This window comes from Oncorhynchus kisutch, unplaced genomic scaffold (assembly GCF_002021735.2).
Source record: "Oncorhynchus kisutch isolate 150728-3 unplaced genomic scaffold, Okis_V2 Okis06b-Okis10b_hom, whole genome shotgun sequence".
In the NCBI taxonomy this organism is placed as follows: domain Eukaryota; kingdom Metazoa; phylum Chordata; class Actinopteri; order Salmoniformes; family Salmonidae; genus Oncorhynchus; species Oncorhynchus kisutch.
In genome coordinates this window covers 19,097,996-19,110,986 of record NW_022261983.1, presented here as the reverse complement: position 1 = coordinate 19,110,986, position 12,991 = coordinate 19,097,996, and the positions used below count along the sequence as shown (strand labels likewise).

At 47.9% G+C, this 12,991-nt stretch overlaps 1 protein-coding gene across 1 annotated transcript in view; it reads left to right on the top strand.

The window, feature by feature from the left end:
• LOC109887024 (voltage-dependent T-type calcium channel subunit alpha-1H) overlaps positions 1–12,534 on the top strand; it is a 77,343-nt gene extending 64,809 nt beyond the window's left edge. Inside the window, 5 exon segments of the mRNA XM_031813770.1 lie at positions 1,120–1,241; positions 2,264–2,557; positions 4,789–4,957; positions 9,440–9,561; positions 11,297–12,534. Of these exon segments, the coding sequence (XP_031669630.1) occupies positions 1,120–1,241; positions 2,264–2,557; positions 4,789–4,957; positions 9,440–9,561; positions 11,297–12,343 (1,754 nt within the window). The 3' untranslated portion in view covers positions 12,344–12,534.
• The last annotated feature ends 457 nt before the right edge of the window (positions 12,535–12,991 follow it).

Here is a 12,991-nt window from a genome sequence, read left to right as displayed (position 1 = left end):
TATTAGAGAGTAGGGCTGGAGGAGAAGAGAATAGTACAGGATGAATCTGTATTAGAGAGTAGGGCTGGAGGAGAAGAGACAGAGAGAATAGTACAGGATGAATCTGTATTAGAGAGTAGGGCTGGAGGAGAAGAGAATAGTACAGGATGAATCTGTATTAGAGAGTAGGGCTGGAGGAGAGAGAATAGTACAGGATGAATCTGTATTAGAGAGTAGGGCTGGAGGAGAAGAGACAGAGAGAATAGTACAGGATTAATCTGTATTAGAGAGTAGGGCTGGAGGAGAAGAGAATAGTACAGGATGAATCTGTATTAGAGAGTAGGGCTGGAGGAGAAGAGACAGAGAGAATAGTACAGGGTGAATCTGTATTAGAGAGTAGGGCTGGAGGAGAAGAGACAGAGAGAATAGTACAGGATGAATCTGTATTAGAGAGTAGGGCTGGAGGAGAAGAGAATAGTACAGGATGAATCTGTATTAGAGAGTAGGGCTGGAGGAGAAGAGACAGAGAGAATAGTACAGGATGAATCTGTATTAGAGAGTAGGGCTGGAGGAGAAGAGACAGAGAGAATTGTACCGGATGAATCTGTATTAGAGAGTAGGGCTGGAGGAGAAGAGGGTCTTTGGGGGGAAGAGAGAGGGCTTAGTTAGAGCCGACAGATCACAGATCACATGACTACAGCTGAGTTAGAGCCGACAGATCACAGATCACATGACTACAGCTGAGTTAGTGCAGACAGATCACAGATCACATGACTACATCTGAGTTAGAGCAGACAGATCACAGATCACATGACTACAGCTGAGTTAGAGCAGACAGATCACAGATCACATGACTACAGCTGAGTTAGAGCAGACAGATCACAGATCACATGACTACAGCTGAGTTAGAGCAGACAGATCACAGATCACATGACTACAGCTGAGTTAGAGGGACAGATCACAGATCACATGACTACAGCTGAGTTAGAGGGACAGATCACATGACTACAGCTGAGTTAGAGCCGACTGATGTGTTCTCACTACTACAGTGATACACCGACTGGCCTATTCTTTTCTAATCAAGACGTGTGTGCGTGTGTGTGCGTGCGTGCGTGCGTGTGTGTGTGGTGTGTGTTACAGAGTGTAACGATAGTAATCCGTGTGAAGGTCTGAGTCGCCACGCCACCTTTGAGAACTTTGGGATGGCGTTTCTCACGCTGTTCAGAGTCTCTACTGGGGACAACTGGAACGGCATCATGAAGGTTGACCTACTGACACACCTGTTACTACTGACACACCTGTTACTACTGACACACCTGTTACTACTGACACACCTGCTACTACTGACACACCTGCTACTACTGACACACCTGTTACTACTGACACACCTGTTACTACTGACACACCTGTTACTACTGACACACCTGTTACTACTGACAACCTGTTACTACTGACACACCTGTTACTACTGACACACCTGTTACTACTGACACACCTGTTACTACTGACACACCTGCTACTACTGACACACCTGCTACTACTGACACACCTGTTACTACTGACACACCTGTTACTACTGACAAACCTGCTACTACTGACACACCTGCTACTACTGACACACCTGTTACTACTGACACACCTGTTACTACTGACACACCTGCTACTACTGACACACCTGTTACTACTGATCTGTTACTACTGACACACCTGTTACTACTGACACACCTGTTACTACTGACACACCTGTTACTACTGACACACCTGTCTTACTGACACACCTGTTACTACTGACACACCTGTTACTACTGACACACCTGTTACTACTGACACACCTGCTACTACTGACACACCTGCTACTACTGACACACCTGTTACTACTGACACACCTGTTACTACTGACACACCTGTTACTACTGACACACCTGCTACTACTGACACACCTGTTACTACTGACACACCTGTTACTACTGACACACCTGTTACTACTGACACACCTGTTACTACTGACACACCTGCTACTACTGACACACCTGTTACTACTCTCTCTGTCTCTCTCTTCCTCTCCATCTCTCTCTCTCTCCCTCCCTCTCTGTCTCTCTCTCTCTCCCTCCTCCCTCCCTCCCTCCCTCCCTCCCTCCCTCCCTCCCTCCCTCCCTCCCTCCCTCCCTCCCTCCCTCCCTCCCTCCCTCCCTCCCTCCCTCCCTCCTTCCTTCCTTCCTTCCCTCCCTCCCTCCCTCCCTCCCTCCCTCTCTCCCTCCCTCCCTCCCTCCCTCCCCACATCCAGGACACGCTGCGTGAGTGTCGTCCAGAGGAGCGCTCCTGTCTGACCTACCTTCCTCTGATGTCTCCGGTTTACTTCGTGACCTTCGTCCTCATGGCCCAGTTCGTGCTGGTCAACGTGGTGGTGGCGGTGCTGATGAAACACCTGGAGGAGAGCAACAAGGAAGCCAAGGAGGACGCAGAGATGGACGCAGAGATCGCGCTGGAGATGGAGAGAGCTAGACGTCTTAGCTCCGCCACTAACGCGTCGGCGCTAGGCGGGGCCTACGTGGGGCCACGCCCACGCTCACCTGATCAGGTGAGACGGATCGGGGACAGGTGGTAGGAGGAGAACATTTGGTCAGACAGATCAGAGACCTGGTCAGGTGAGACGGATCGGAGACAGGTGATAGGAGGAGAACATTTGGTCAGACAGATCAGAGACCTGGTCAGGTGAGACGGATCGGAGACAGGTGATAGGAGGAGAACATTTGGTCAGACAGATCAGAGACCTGGTCAGGTGAGACGGATCGGAGACAGGTGATAGGAGGAGAACATTTGGTCAGACAGATCAGAGACCTGGTCAGGTGAGACGGATCGGAGACAGGTGATAGGAGGAGAACATTTGGTCAGACAGATCAGAGACCTGGTCAGGTGAGACGGATCGGAGACAGGTGATAGGAGGAGAACATTTGGTCAGACAGATCAGAGACCTGGTCAGGTGAGACGGATCGGAGACAGGTGATAGGAGGAGAACGGTAGTGAGAGTGTCGGACATCAGACACCAGGGGTCTGTTCAGTAGGGCGTACCGTAGCAAAACGCTTAGCAAAGGAAAGGAAAATCAGTTCTTGTCACTAATCAGACTCTTAGTTCGGTGAAATGAACAGAGAGGAAGAGAGGAGAAGAAGGTTACCACAAGGGGCTTAGTGATCTAGCTACAGGGTTTAGAATGCTTAGTGATCGAGCTACAGGGTTTAGAATGCTTAGTGATCTAGCTACAGGGTTTAGAATGCTTAGTGATCTAGCTACAGGGTTTAGAATGCTTAGTGATCTAGCTACAGGGTTTAGAATGCTTAGTGATCTAGCTACAGGGTTTAGAATGCTTAGTGATCTAGCTACAGGGTTTAGAATGCTTAGTGATCTAGCTACAGGGTTTAGAATGCTTAGTGATCTAGCTACAGGGTTTAGAATGCTTAGTGATCTAGCTACAGGGTTTAGAATGCTTAGTGATCTAACTGCTTAGTTTAGAATGCTTAGTGATCTAGCTGCAGGGTTTAGAATGCTTAGTGATCTAACTGCAGGGTTTAGAATGCTTAGTGATCTAGCTGCAGGGTTTAGAATGCTTAGTGATCTAACTGCAGGGTTTAGAATGCTTAGTGATCTAACTGCAGGGTTTAGAATGCTTAGTGATCTAGCTGCAGGGTTTAGAATGCTTAGTGATCGAGCTGCAGGGTTTAGAATGCTTAGTGATCTAACTGCAGGGTTTAGAATGCTTAGTGATCTAGCTGCAGGGTTTAGAAGGCTTAGTGATCTAGCTGCAGGGTTTAGAATGCTTAGTGATCTAGGGTTTACTGAGGTAAAACACTAGACTCTAAACATCAACAGCTTACTGAGGTAAAACACTAGACTCTAAACATGTTTAACAACAGCTTACTGAGGTAAACCACTAGACTCTAAACATCAACAGTTTACTGAGGTAAACCACTAGACTCTAAACATGTTTAACAACAGTTTAGACTCTAAACAACACTTATTCTTAAGTATAGTTATGGGAGGGAGGGAGGGAGGGAGGGAGGGAGGGAGGGAGGGAGGGAGGGAGGGAGGGAGGGAGGGAGGGAGGGAGGGAGGGAGGGAGGGAGGGAGGGAGGGAGGGAGGGAGGGAGGGAGGGAGGGGGCGAGAGAAAGAGAGAGATAGAGAGAGAGAGGAAGAGAGAGAGAGACAGAAAGAGAGACAGAGAGACAGAGAGAGACAGAGAGAGAGAGAGAGAGAGAGAGAGACAGAGAGAGACAGAGAGAGAGAGAGACAGAGCGACACAGAGAGACAGAGAGAGAGAGAGACAGAGAGAGAGAGAGACAGAGAGACACAGAGAGAGAGAGAGAGAGACAGAGAGAGAGAGAGAGAGAGAGAGAGAGAGAGACAGAGACACAGAGATAGAGAGACAGAGAGAGAGAGCAGTGGATGTGTGCATTGTGTTCTCTCCAGTCCAGTCAGTGTGCTGATGCAGTATAGATGGTCTGTAGTCTGTAGGGACTGAACCGATGGCTGTATTAGTGTTGTGTTGCTAGTGCAGCACTTTTACCATCTCTCCAGTGAACTGGATTCTTTTAATACATTCCCTGGTTAAACCTAAATCCTGGTTGGAGGAATCCCGGAATCAGGAGGGAATTCAGCAAGAGAACTGGAATCTTTCAACCAGGATTTCCGGAAAACCAGAGAATTTGTTGAAAGTTCCCGTAATTTTGCAACCCCAAACTGGACGAACACACACACACACACACACACACACACACACCCATCCTAACGTAGCTGGTCTGGTCTCCCTCTACAGGAGGAGGAGGGTCAGTGCAGCCAGGAGGAGGAGCTTCTGTCCCCAAGGAAGATGTCCGTATCCAGGATGCATTCTCTCCCTAACGACAGCTACATGTTTCCTCCTGTACGATCTGCTAGCGCCCCCTACCCTCTACAGGAACACAGCAGCCCCCTGCACCAACCCTCAGGTACACACACTCACACACTCTTATTTAGGGTTGCAAAGGGGAGAGTTTATTACCGGTAAATTCTAATGTTCAGTGAGGTTCTAATACTAACTAGAGTGTTCTATAATCTACAGTGAGGTTCTAAGACTAACTAGAGTGTTCTATAATCTACAGTGAGGTTCTAAGACTAACTAGAGTGTTCTATAATCTACAGTGAGGTTCTAAGACTAACTAGAGTGTTCTATAATCTACAGTGAGGTTCTAATACTAACTAGAGTGTTCTATAATCTACAGTGAGGTTCTAAGACTAACTAGAGTGTTCTATGATCTACAGTGAGGTTCTAAACCTAACTAGAGTGTTCTATGATCTACAGTGAGGTTCTAAGACTAACTAGAGTGTTCTATAATCTACAGTGAGGTTCTAAGACTAACTAGAGTGTTCTATAATCTACAGTGAGGTTCTAAGACTAACTAGAGTGTTCTATAATCTACAGTGAGGTTCTAAGACTAACTAGAGTGTTCTATAATCTACAGTGAGGTTCTAAGACTAACTAGAGTGTTCTATGATCTACAGTGAGGTTCTAAGACTAACTAGAGTGTTCTATGATCTACAGTGAGGTTCTAAGACTAACTAGAGTGTTCTATGATCTACAGTGAGGTTAACTAGAGGGATCCTGAGCATTAACCATTGATCCTGACTCTCAGTTCCATTACACATAAGAGTCATTAGCCATTGATCCTGACTCTGTTCCATTACACATAAGAGTCATTAGTCATTGATCCTGACTCTCAGTTCCATTACACATACGAGTCATTAACCATTGATCCTGACTCTGTTCCATTACACATAAGAGTCATTAACCATTGATCCTGACTCTGTTCCATTACACATAAGAGTCATTAGCCATTGATCCTGACTCTGTTCCATTACACATAAGAGTCATTAACCATTGATCCTGACTCTCAGTTCCATTATATTACACATAAGAGTCATTAACCATTGATCCTGACTCTGTTCCATTACACATAAGAGTCATTAGTCATTGATCCTGACTCTCAGTTCCATTACACATAAGAGTCATTAGCCATTGATCCTGACTCTGTCCCATTACACATAAGAGTCATTAGCCATTGATCCTGACTCTCAGTTCCATTACACATAAGAGTCATTAGCCATTGATCCTGACTCTCAGTTCCATTACACATAAGAGTCATTAACCATTGATCCTGACTCTGTTCCATTACATTACACATAAGAGTCATTAGTCATTGATCCTGACTCTGTTCCATTACACATAAGAGTCATTAACCATTGATCCTGACTCTCAGTTCCATTACACATAAGAGTAATTAGCCATTGATCCTGACTCTCAGTTCCATTACACATAAGAGTCATTAACCATTGATCCTGACTCTGTTCCATTATACATAAGAGTCATTAGTCATTGATCCTGACTCTGTTCCATTACACATAAGAGTCATTAGCCATTGATCCTGACTCTGTTCCATTACACATAAGAGTCATTAGCCATTGATCCTGACTCTGTTCCATTACACATAAGAGTCATTAACCATTGATCCTGACTCTGTTCCATTACACATAAGAGTCATTAGCCATTGATCCTGACTCTGTTCCATTACACATAAGAGTCATTAGTCATTGATCCTGACTCTCAGTTCCATTACACATAAGAGTCATTAGCCATTGATCCTGACTCTGTCCCATTACACATAAGAGTCATTAGCCATTGATCCTGACTCTCAGTCCCATTACACATAAGAGTCATTAGCCATTGATCCTGACTCCCAGTTCCATTACACATAAGAGTAATTAACCATTGATCCTGACTCTGTTCCATTACATTACACATAAGAGTCATTAACCATTGATCCTGACTCTGTTCCATTACATTACACATAAGAGTCATTAACCATTGATCCTGACTCTGTTCCATTACATTACACATAAGAGTCATTAGTCATTGATCCTGACTCTGTTCCATTACACATAAGAGTCATTAGCCATTGATCCTGACTCTGTTCCATTACACATAAGAGTCATTAACCATTGATCCTGACTCAGTTCCATTACACATAAGAGTCATTAGCCATTGATCCTGACTCTGTTCCATTACACATAAGAGTCATTAGTCATTGATCCTGACTCTCAGTTCCATTACACATAAGAGTCATTAACCATTGATCCTGACTCTGTTCCATTACATTACACATAAGAGTCATTAGTCATTGATCCTGACTCTGTTCCATTACACATAAGAGTCATTAACCATTGATCCTGACTCTCAGTTCCATTACACATAAGAGTAATTAGCCATTGATCCTGACTCTCAGTTCCATTACACATAAGAGTCATTAACCATTGATCCTGACTCTGTTCCATTACACATAAGAGTCATTAGTCATTGATCCTGACTCTCAGTTCCATTACACATAAGAGTCATTAGCCATTGATCCTGACTCTCAGTTCCATTACACATAAGAGTCATTAACCATTGATCCTGACTCTGTTCCATTACACATAAGAGTCATTAGTCATTGATCCTGACTCTCAGTTCCATTACACATAAGAGTCATTAGCCATTGATCCTGACTCTCAGTTCCATTACACATAAGAGTCATTAACCATTGATCCTGACTCTGTTCCATTACATTACACATAAGAGTCATTAACCATTGATCCTGACTCTGTTCCATTACATTACACATAAGAGTCATTAGTCATTGATCCTGACTCTGTTCCATTACACATAAGAGTCATTAACCATTGATCCTGACTCAGTTCCATTACACATAAGAGTCATTAGCCATTGATCCTGACTCTCAGTTCCATTACACATAAGAGTCATTAACCATTGATCCTGACTCTGTTCCATTACACATAAAAGTCATTAGTCATTGATCCTGACTCTGTTCCATTACACATAAGAGTCATTAGTCATTGATCCTGACTCTGTTCCATTACACATAAGAGTCATTAGCCATTGATCCTGACTCTGTTCCATTACACATAAGAGTCATTAGCCATTGATCCTGACTCTGTTCCATTACACATAAGAGTCATTAGTCATTGATCCTGACTCTGTTCCATTACACATAAGAGTCATTAACCATTGATCCTGACTCTGTTCCATTACACATAAGAGTCATTAACCATTGATCCTGACTCTGTTCCATTACACATAAGAGTCATTAGTCATTGATCCTGACTCTCATTTCCATTACACATAAGCGTCAAAAACCCTAGAGTTTTTTTGTTCTGTAACAGAGGAAGGGGGAGGGGTAGAGGAGGGGGGAGGGGCAGAGGGAGGGGCAGAGGGAGGGGCAGGTAGCCTACAAACAAACTGTCAAAGATTTCCAGCTGGCAGGCGGACAGAGTTAGGGCTTTGCGCTTTCTTTGCGGTTTTTTTGTGGGACTGGAAATGCCTGGAACGTTATTAACTGGTTCCCACAAAATAACGGTTCTGTTCTGTTATTTTGTTCCTGGTTATGGTTCTGTTCCTGGAAAAAATATTGTTATTTTCTGGTTTTCGGGTTTTGTTCCCCTCAACCGGTTCCAACCCCTGGATGCTAGTAGCATGTTAGCCCCCTGGATGCTAGTAGCATGTTAGCCCCCTGGATGCTAGTAGCATGTTAGTCCCCTGGATGCTAGTAGCATGTTAGCCCCCTGGATGCTAGTAGCATGTTAGCCCCCTGGATGTTAGTAGAATTTTAGCCCCCTGGATGCTAGTAGCATGTTAGCCCCATGGATGTTAGTAGCATGTTAGCCCCCTGGATGCTGGTAGCATGTTAGCCCCCTGGATGCTACTATCATGTTAGCCCCCTGGATGCTAGTAGCATGTTAGCCCCCTCGATGCTAGTAGCATGTTAGCCCCCTGGATGCTAGTAGAATGTTAGCCCCATGGATGCTAGTAGCATGTTAGCCCCATGGATGCTAGTAGCATGTTAGCCCCCTGGATGCTAGTATCATGTTAGCCCCCTGGATGCTAGTAGCATGTTAGCCCCCTGGATGCTAGTAGCATGTTAGCCCCCTGGATGCTAGTAGAATGTTAGCCCCATGGATGCTAGTAGCATGTTAGCCCCCTGTATGCTAGTAGCATGTTAGCCCCCTGGATCCTAGTAGCGTGTTAGCCCCCTGGATGCTAGTAGCATGTTAGCCCCCTGGATGCTAGTAGCATGTTAGCCCCCTGGATGCTAGTAGAATGTTAGCCCCCTGGATGCTAGTAGCATGTTAGCCCCCTGGATGCTAGTAGCGTGTTAGCCCCCTGGATGCTAGTAGCGTGTTAGCCCCCTGGATGCTAGTAGCGTGTTAGCCCCAGAGACAGTCATGCTATGAGATACACACACTGACCCAATGAGTCCTGTTGACTGACTGTAACAGCCTGCAGGATCTGTACCTCAGGGTGAATAGTCTCGCTGAGTTCATATCCCAACGCCAGTCTAAGTTTTAGTGTTGGTCTCCGTCCCTGTTCGTTTTCTCCTCAGGCTCTGTGACATCGGTGCACTCCCAGCCATGCGAAGACCAGGCTGTACTGCCCGGCCTCTCTCACCCTGTTCCCGCTCACATCGCCCCGCCAAGGCCCTCGCCCAGGGGGCTGCGTAGACAGGTGAGTACACACACACACACACACCATGCTTAGTCTTCCACCACAAAACTTTGGCAAATATTTGTCTCATTTGACATGGAAAGGCACACACACACTGTGACCCTAACATTCCCCATTGTGTCCTCTCTGTGTTCCAGGTGTCTGTGACCCTAACATTCCCCATTGTGTCCTCTCTGTGTTCCAGGTGTCTGTGACCCTAACATTCCCCATTGTGTCCTCTCTGTGTTCCAGGTGTCTGTGACCCTAACATTCCCCATTGTGTCCTCTCTGTGTTCCAGGTGTCTGTGACCCTAACATTCCCCATTGTGTCCTCTCTGTGTTCCAGGTGTCTGTGACCCTAACATTCCCCATTGTGTCCTCTCTGTGTTCCAGGTGTCTGTGACCCTAACATTCCCCATTGTGTCCTCTCTGTGTTCCAGGTGTCTGTGACCCTAACATTCCCCATTGTGTCCTCTCTGTGTTCCAGGTGTCTGTGACCCTAACATTCCCCATTGTGTCCTCTCTGTGTTCCAGGTGTCTGTGACCCTAACATTCCCCATTGTGTCCTCTCTGTGTTCCAGGTGTCTGTGACCCTAACATTCCCCATTGTGTTCTCTCTGTGTTCCAGGTGTCTGTGACCCTAACGTTCCCCATTGTGTCCTCTCTGTGTTCCAGGTGTCTGTGACCCTAACATTCCCCATTGTGTCCTCTCTGTGTTCCAGGTGTCTGTGACCCTAACATTCCCCATTGTGTCCTCTCTGTGTTCCAGGTGTCTGTGACCCTAACATTCCCCATTGTGTCCTCTCTGTGTTCCAGGTGTCTGTGACCCTAACATTCCCCATTGTGTCCTCTCTGTGTTCCAGGTGTCTGTGACCCTAACATTCCCCATTGTGTCCTCTCTGTGTTCCAGGTGTCTGTGACCCTAACATTCCCCATTGTGTTCTCTCTGTGTTCCAGGTGTCTGTGACCCTAACATTCCCCATTGTGTCCTCTCTGTGTTCCAGGTGTCTGTGACCCTAACATTCCCCATTGTGTCCTCTCTGTGTTCCAGGTGTCTGTGACCCTAACATTCCCCATTGTGTCCTCTCTGTGTTCCAGGTGTCTGTGACCCTAACATTCCCCATTGTGTCCTCTCTGTGTTCCAGGTGTCTGTGACCCTAACATTCCCCATTGTGTTCTCTCTGTGTTCCAGGTGTCTGTGACCCTAACATTCCCCATTGTGTCCTCTCTGTGTTCCAGGTGTCTGTGACCCTAACATTCCCCATTGTGTTCTCTCTGTGTTCCAGGTGTCTGTGACCCTAACATTCCCCATTGTGTCCTCTCTATGTTCCAGGTGTCTGTGACCCTAACATTCCCCATTGTGTCCTCTCTATGTTCCAGGTGTCTGTGACCCTAACATTCCCCATTGTGTTCTCTCTGTGTTCCAGGTGTCTGTGACCCTAACATTCCCCATTGTGTCCTCTCTGTGTTCCAGGTGTCTGTGACCCTAACATTCCCCATTGTGTTCTCTCTGTGTTCCAGGTGTCTGTGACCCTAACATTCCCCATTGTGTCCTCTCTGTGTTCCAGGTGTCTGTGACCCTAACATTCCCCATTGTGTTCTCTCTGTGTTCCAGGTGTCTGTGACCCTAACATTCCCCATTGTGTCCTCTCTATGTTCCAGGTGTCTGTGACCCTAACATTCCCCATTGTGTCCTCTCTATGTTCCAGGTGTCTGTGACCCTAACATTCCCCATTGTGTTCTCTCTGTGTTCCAGGTGGCTGTGAAGGTGGACTCGGTGGAGGTTCAGAGTGTTGCCTCAGTAGACAGACAGGACCCCCTCTCAACCCTCCACCTGCTCTCCCCCTCCCGCTCCCCCTCTCCGCCCTTCCTCTCGGATCCCGCCGACGAGGAGGTGTGGCACATCACCAGCTCAGCGCGCCATTGGTGGGACAGACATGGAAGTGGGCGGTGTCACTCCCTCTCCCCCTACGCCTCCCCCGACTCCCCACCCTCCCTGAGGAGCCGAGGGAGTGCGCTCAGCCTGCTGGGGGCGGGGCTACAAGCTCACGACCCGAGGAAGGGCTTCAGCGTAGACACCCAGGGCTTCCTGGATAAACCCCGTTGTCCTGACGACCAGCGACGACACTCCATCGAGATCTGCCCGTCCCCTCCGGAGGACCCGCTGCTACGGGAGGTGGACGGGGAAGAGAGGAGGCCCAGGGGTCAGGGGTCAGAGGTTAGAGGTCACAGGAAGAAGAGGATGAGCCCACCCTGCATCTCCATCCACCCCCCGTGTGACCCAGCAGGCCGCGCCCCCTCGGAGCCGCAGGCAGACTGCAACCCGCTGCTGAGACGCAGGACCCCCTCCTATGACGTCGCCGACGCACACACTCCCACACACAGGCTGACGCCGACACACTCACCGGTACGCACACTCACGCCTACACACACGCCAACACTAACGCCGACACATCACCACACACTCGTACAGACTCTCCCCCACGCAGTAACACACACCCAGACACACACACACACACACCGCCTGCCCCATGCACACACTCTTATCCGTACACATACTCTACCTCATTCACACACACACACTCCGTCCCCCACACACACCCTGTCCCTGAACTCCGACACGAGACCTTCCTCTCTCTACAGTGACTACAAGCCCCTCCCACAGTTCACCTTCGACCAACCGGAGCACAGATACACGAGTGGCATGTCCGCTGGCCTATCGAGCAATGAACCAGCCACAAGTCCCTCGCACTTTAACAGCAGGGCGGGGTTTAGCTCGATGAACAGGAGAACTGCCCAATGAGAGACAGAGCCTGGTACTGTAGTAGGAGAGGGATTCGTCAGAAAGACTAAACCCCATCCAGAGGGTGTGGCCTGATCTGGACAGAGACGGGTTGGATGGAGAGAGAGAGAGAGAACGGGGAGAGCGAGAGGGAGGGAGAGAAGAGGAGAGGGAGAGAGGGGGGAGAGTGAGAGGGAGAGAGAGAGAGACGGAGAGAGAGAGAGACGGAGAGAGAGAGAGAGATGGCGAGAGGGAGACAGAGAGAGAGAGAGAGAGAGAGAGAGAGAGAGAAGGGGGAGCGATAGAGGGAGGGGAGAGAGAGAGGGAGGGAGAGAAGAGGAGAGGGAGAGAGGGGGGAGAGAGAGAGAGAGAGACAGAGAGAGGGAGAGAGGGAGACAGAGAGACAGAGAGAGAGAGAAGGGGGAGAGATAGAGGGAGGGAGGGGAGAGAGAGAGAGACGGAGAGAGGGAGAGAGAGAGAGAGAGAGAGAGAGAGAGAAGGGGGAGAGATAGAGGGAGGGAGAGAGGGAGAGAGGTAGTGAGGTTGTAACTCAGTGTTATTTAGTTTCAGGGCTAGGACTAAAGCCACATAAATCTGTAGCCAAAGTATTTCTGACACTCCTCACACCAGCCAGCCAGCCAATCAGGAACAAACATTTATGACACTCTG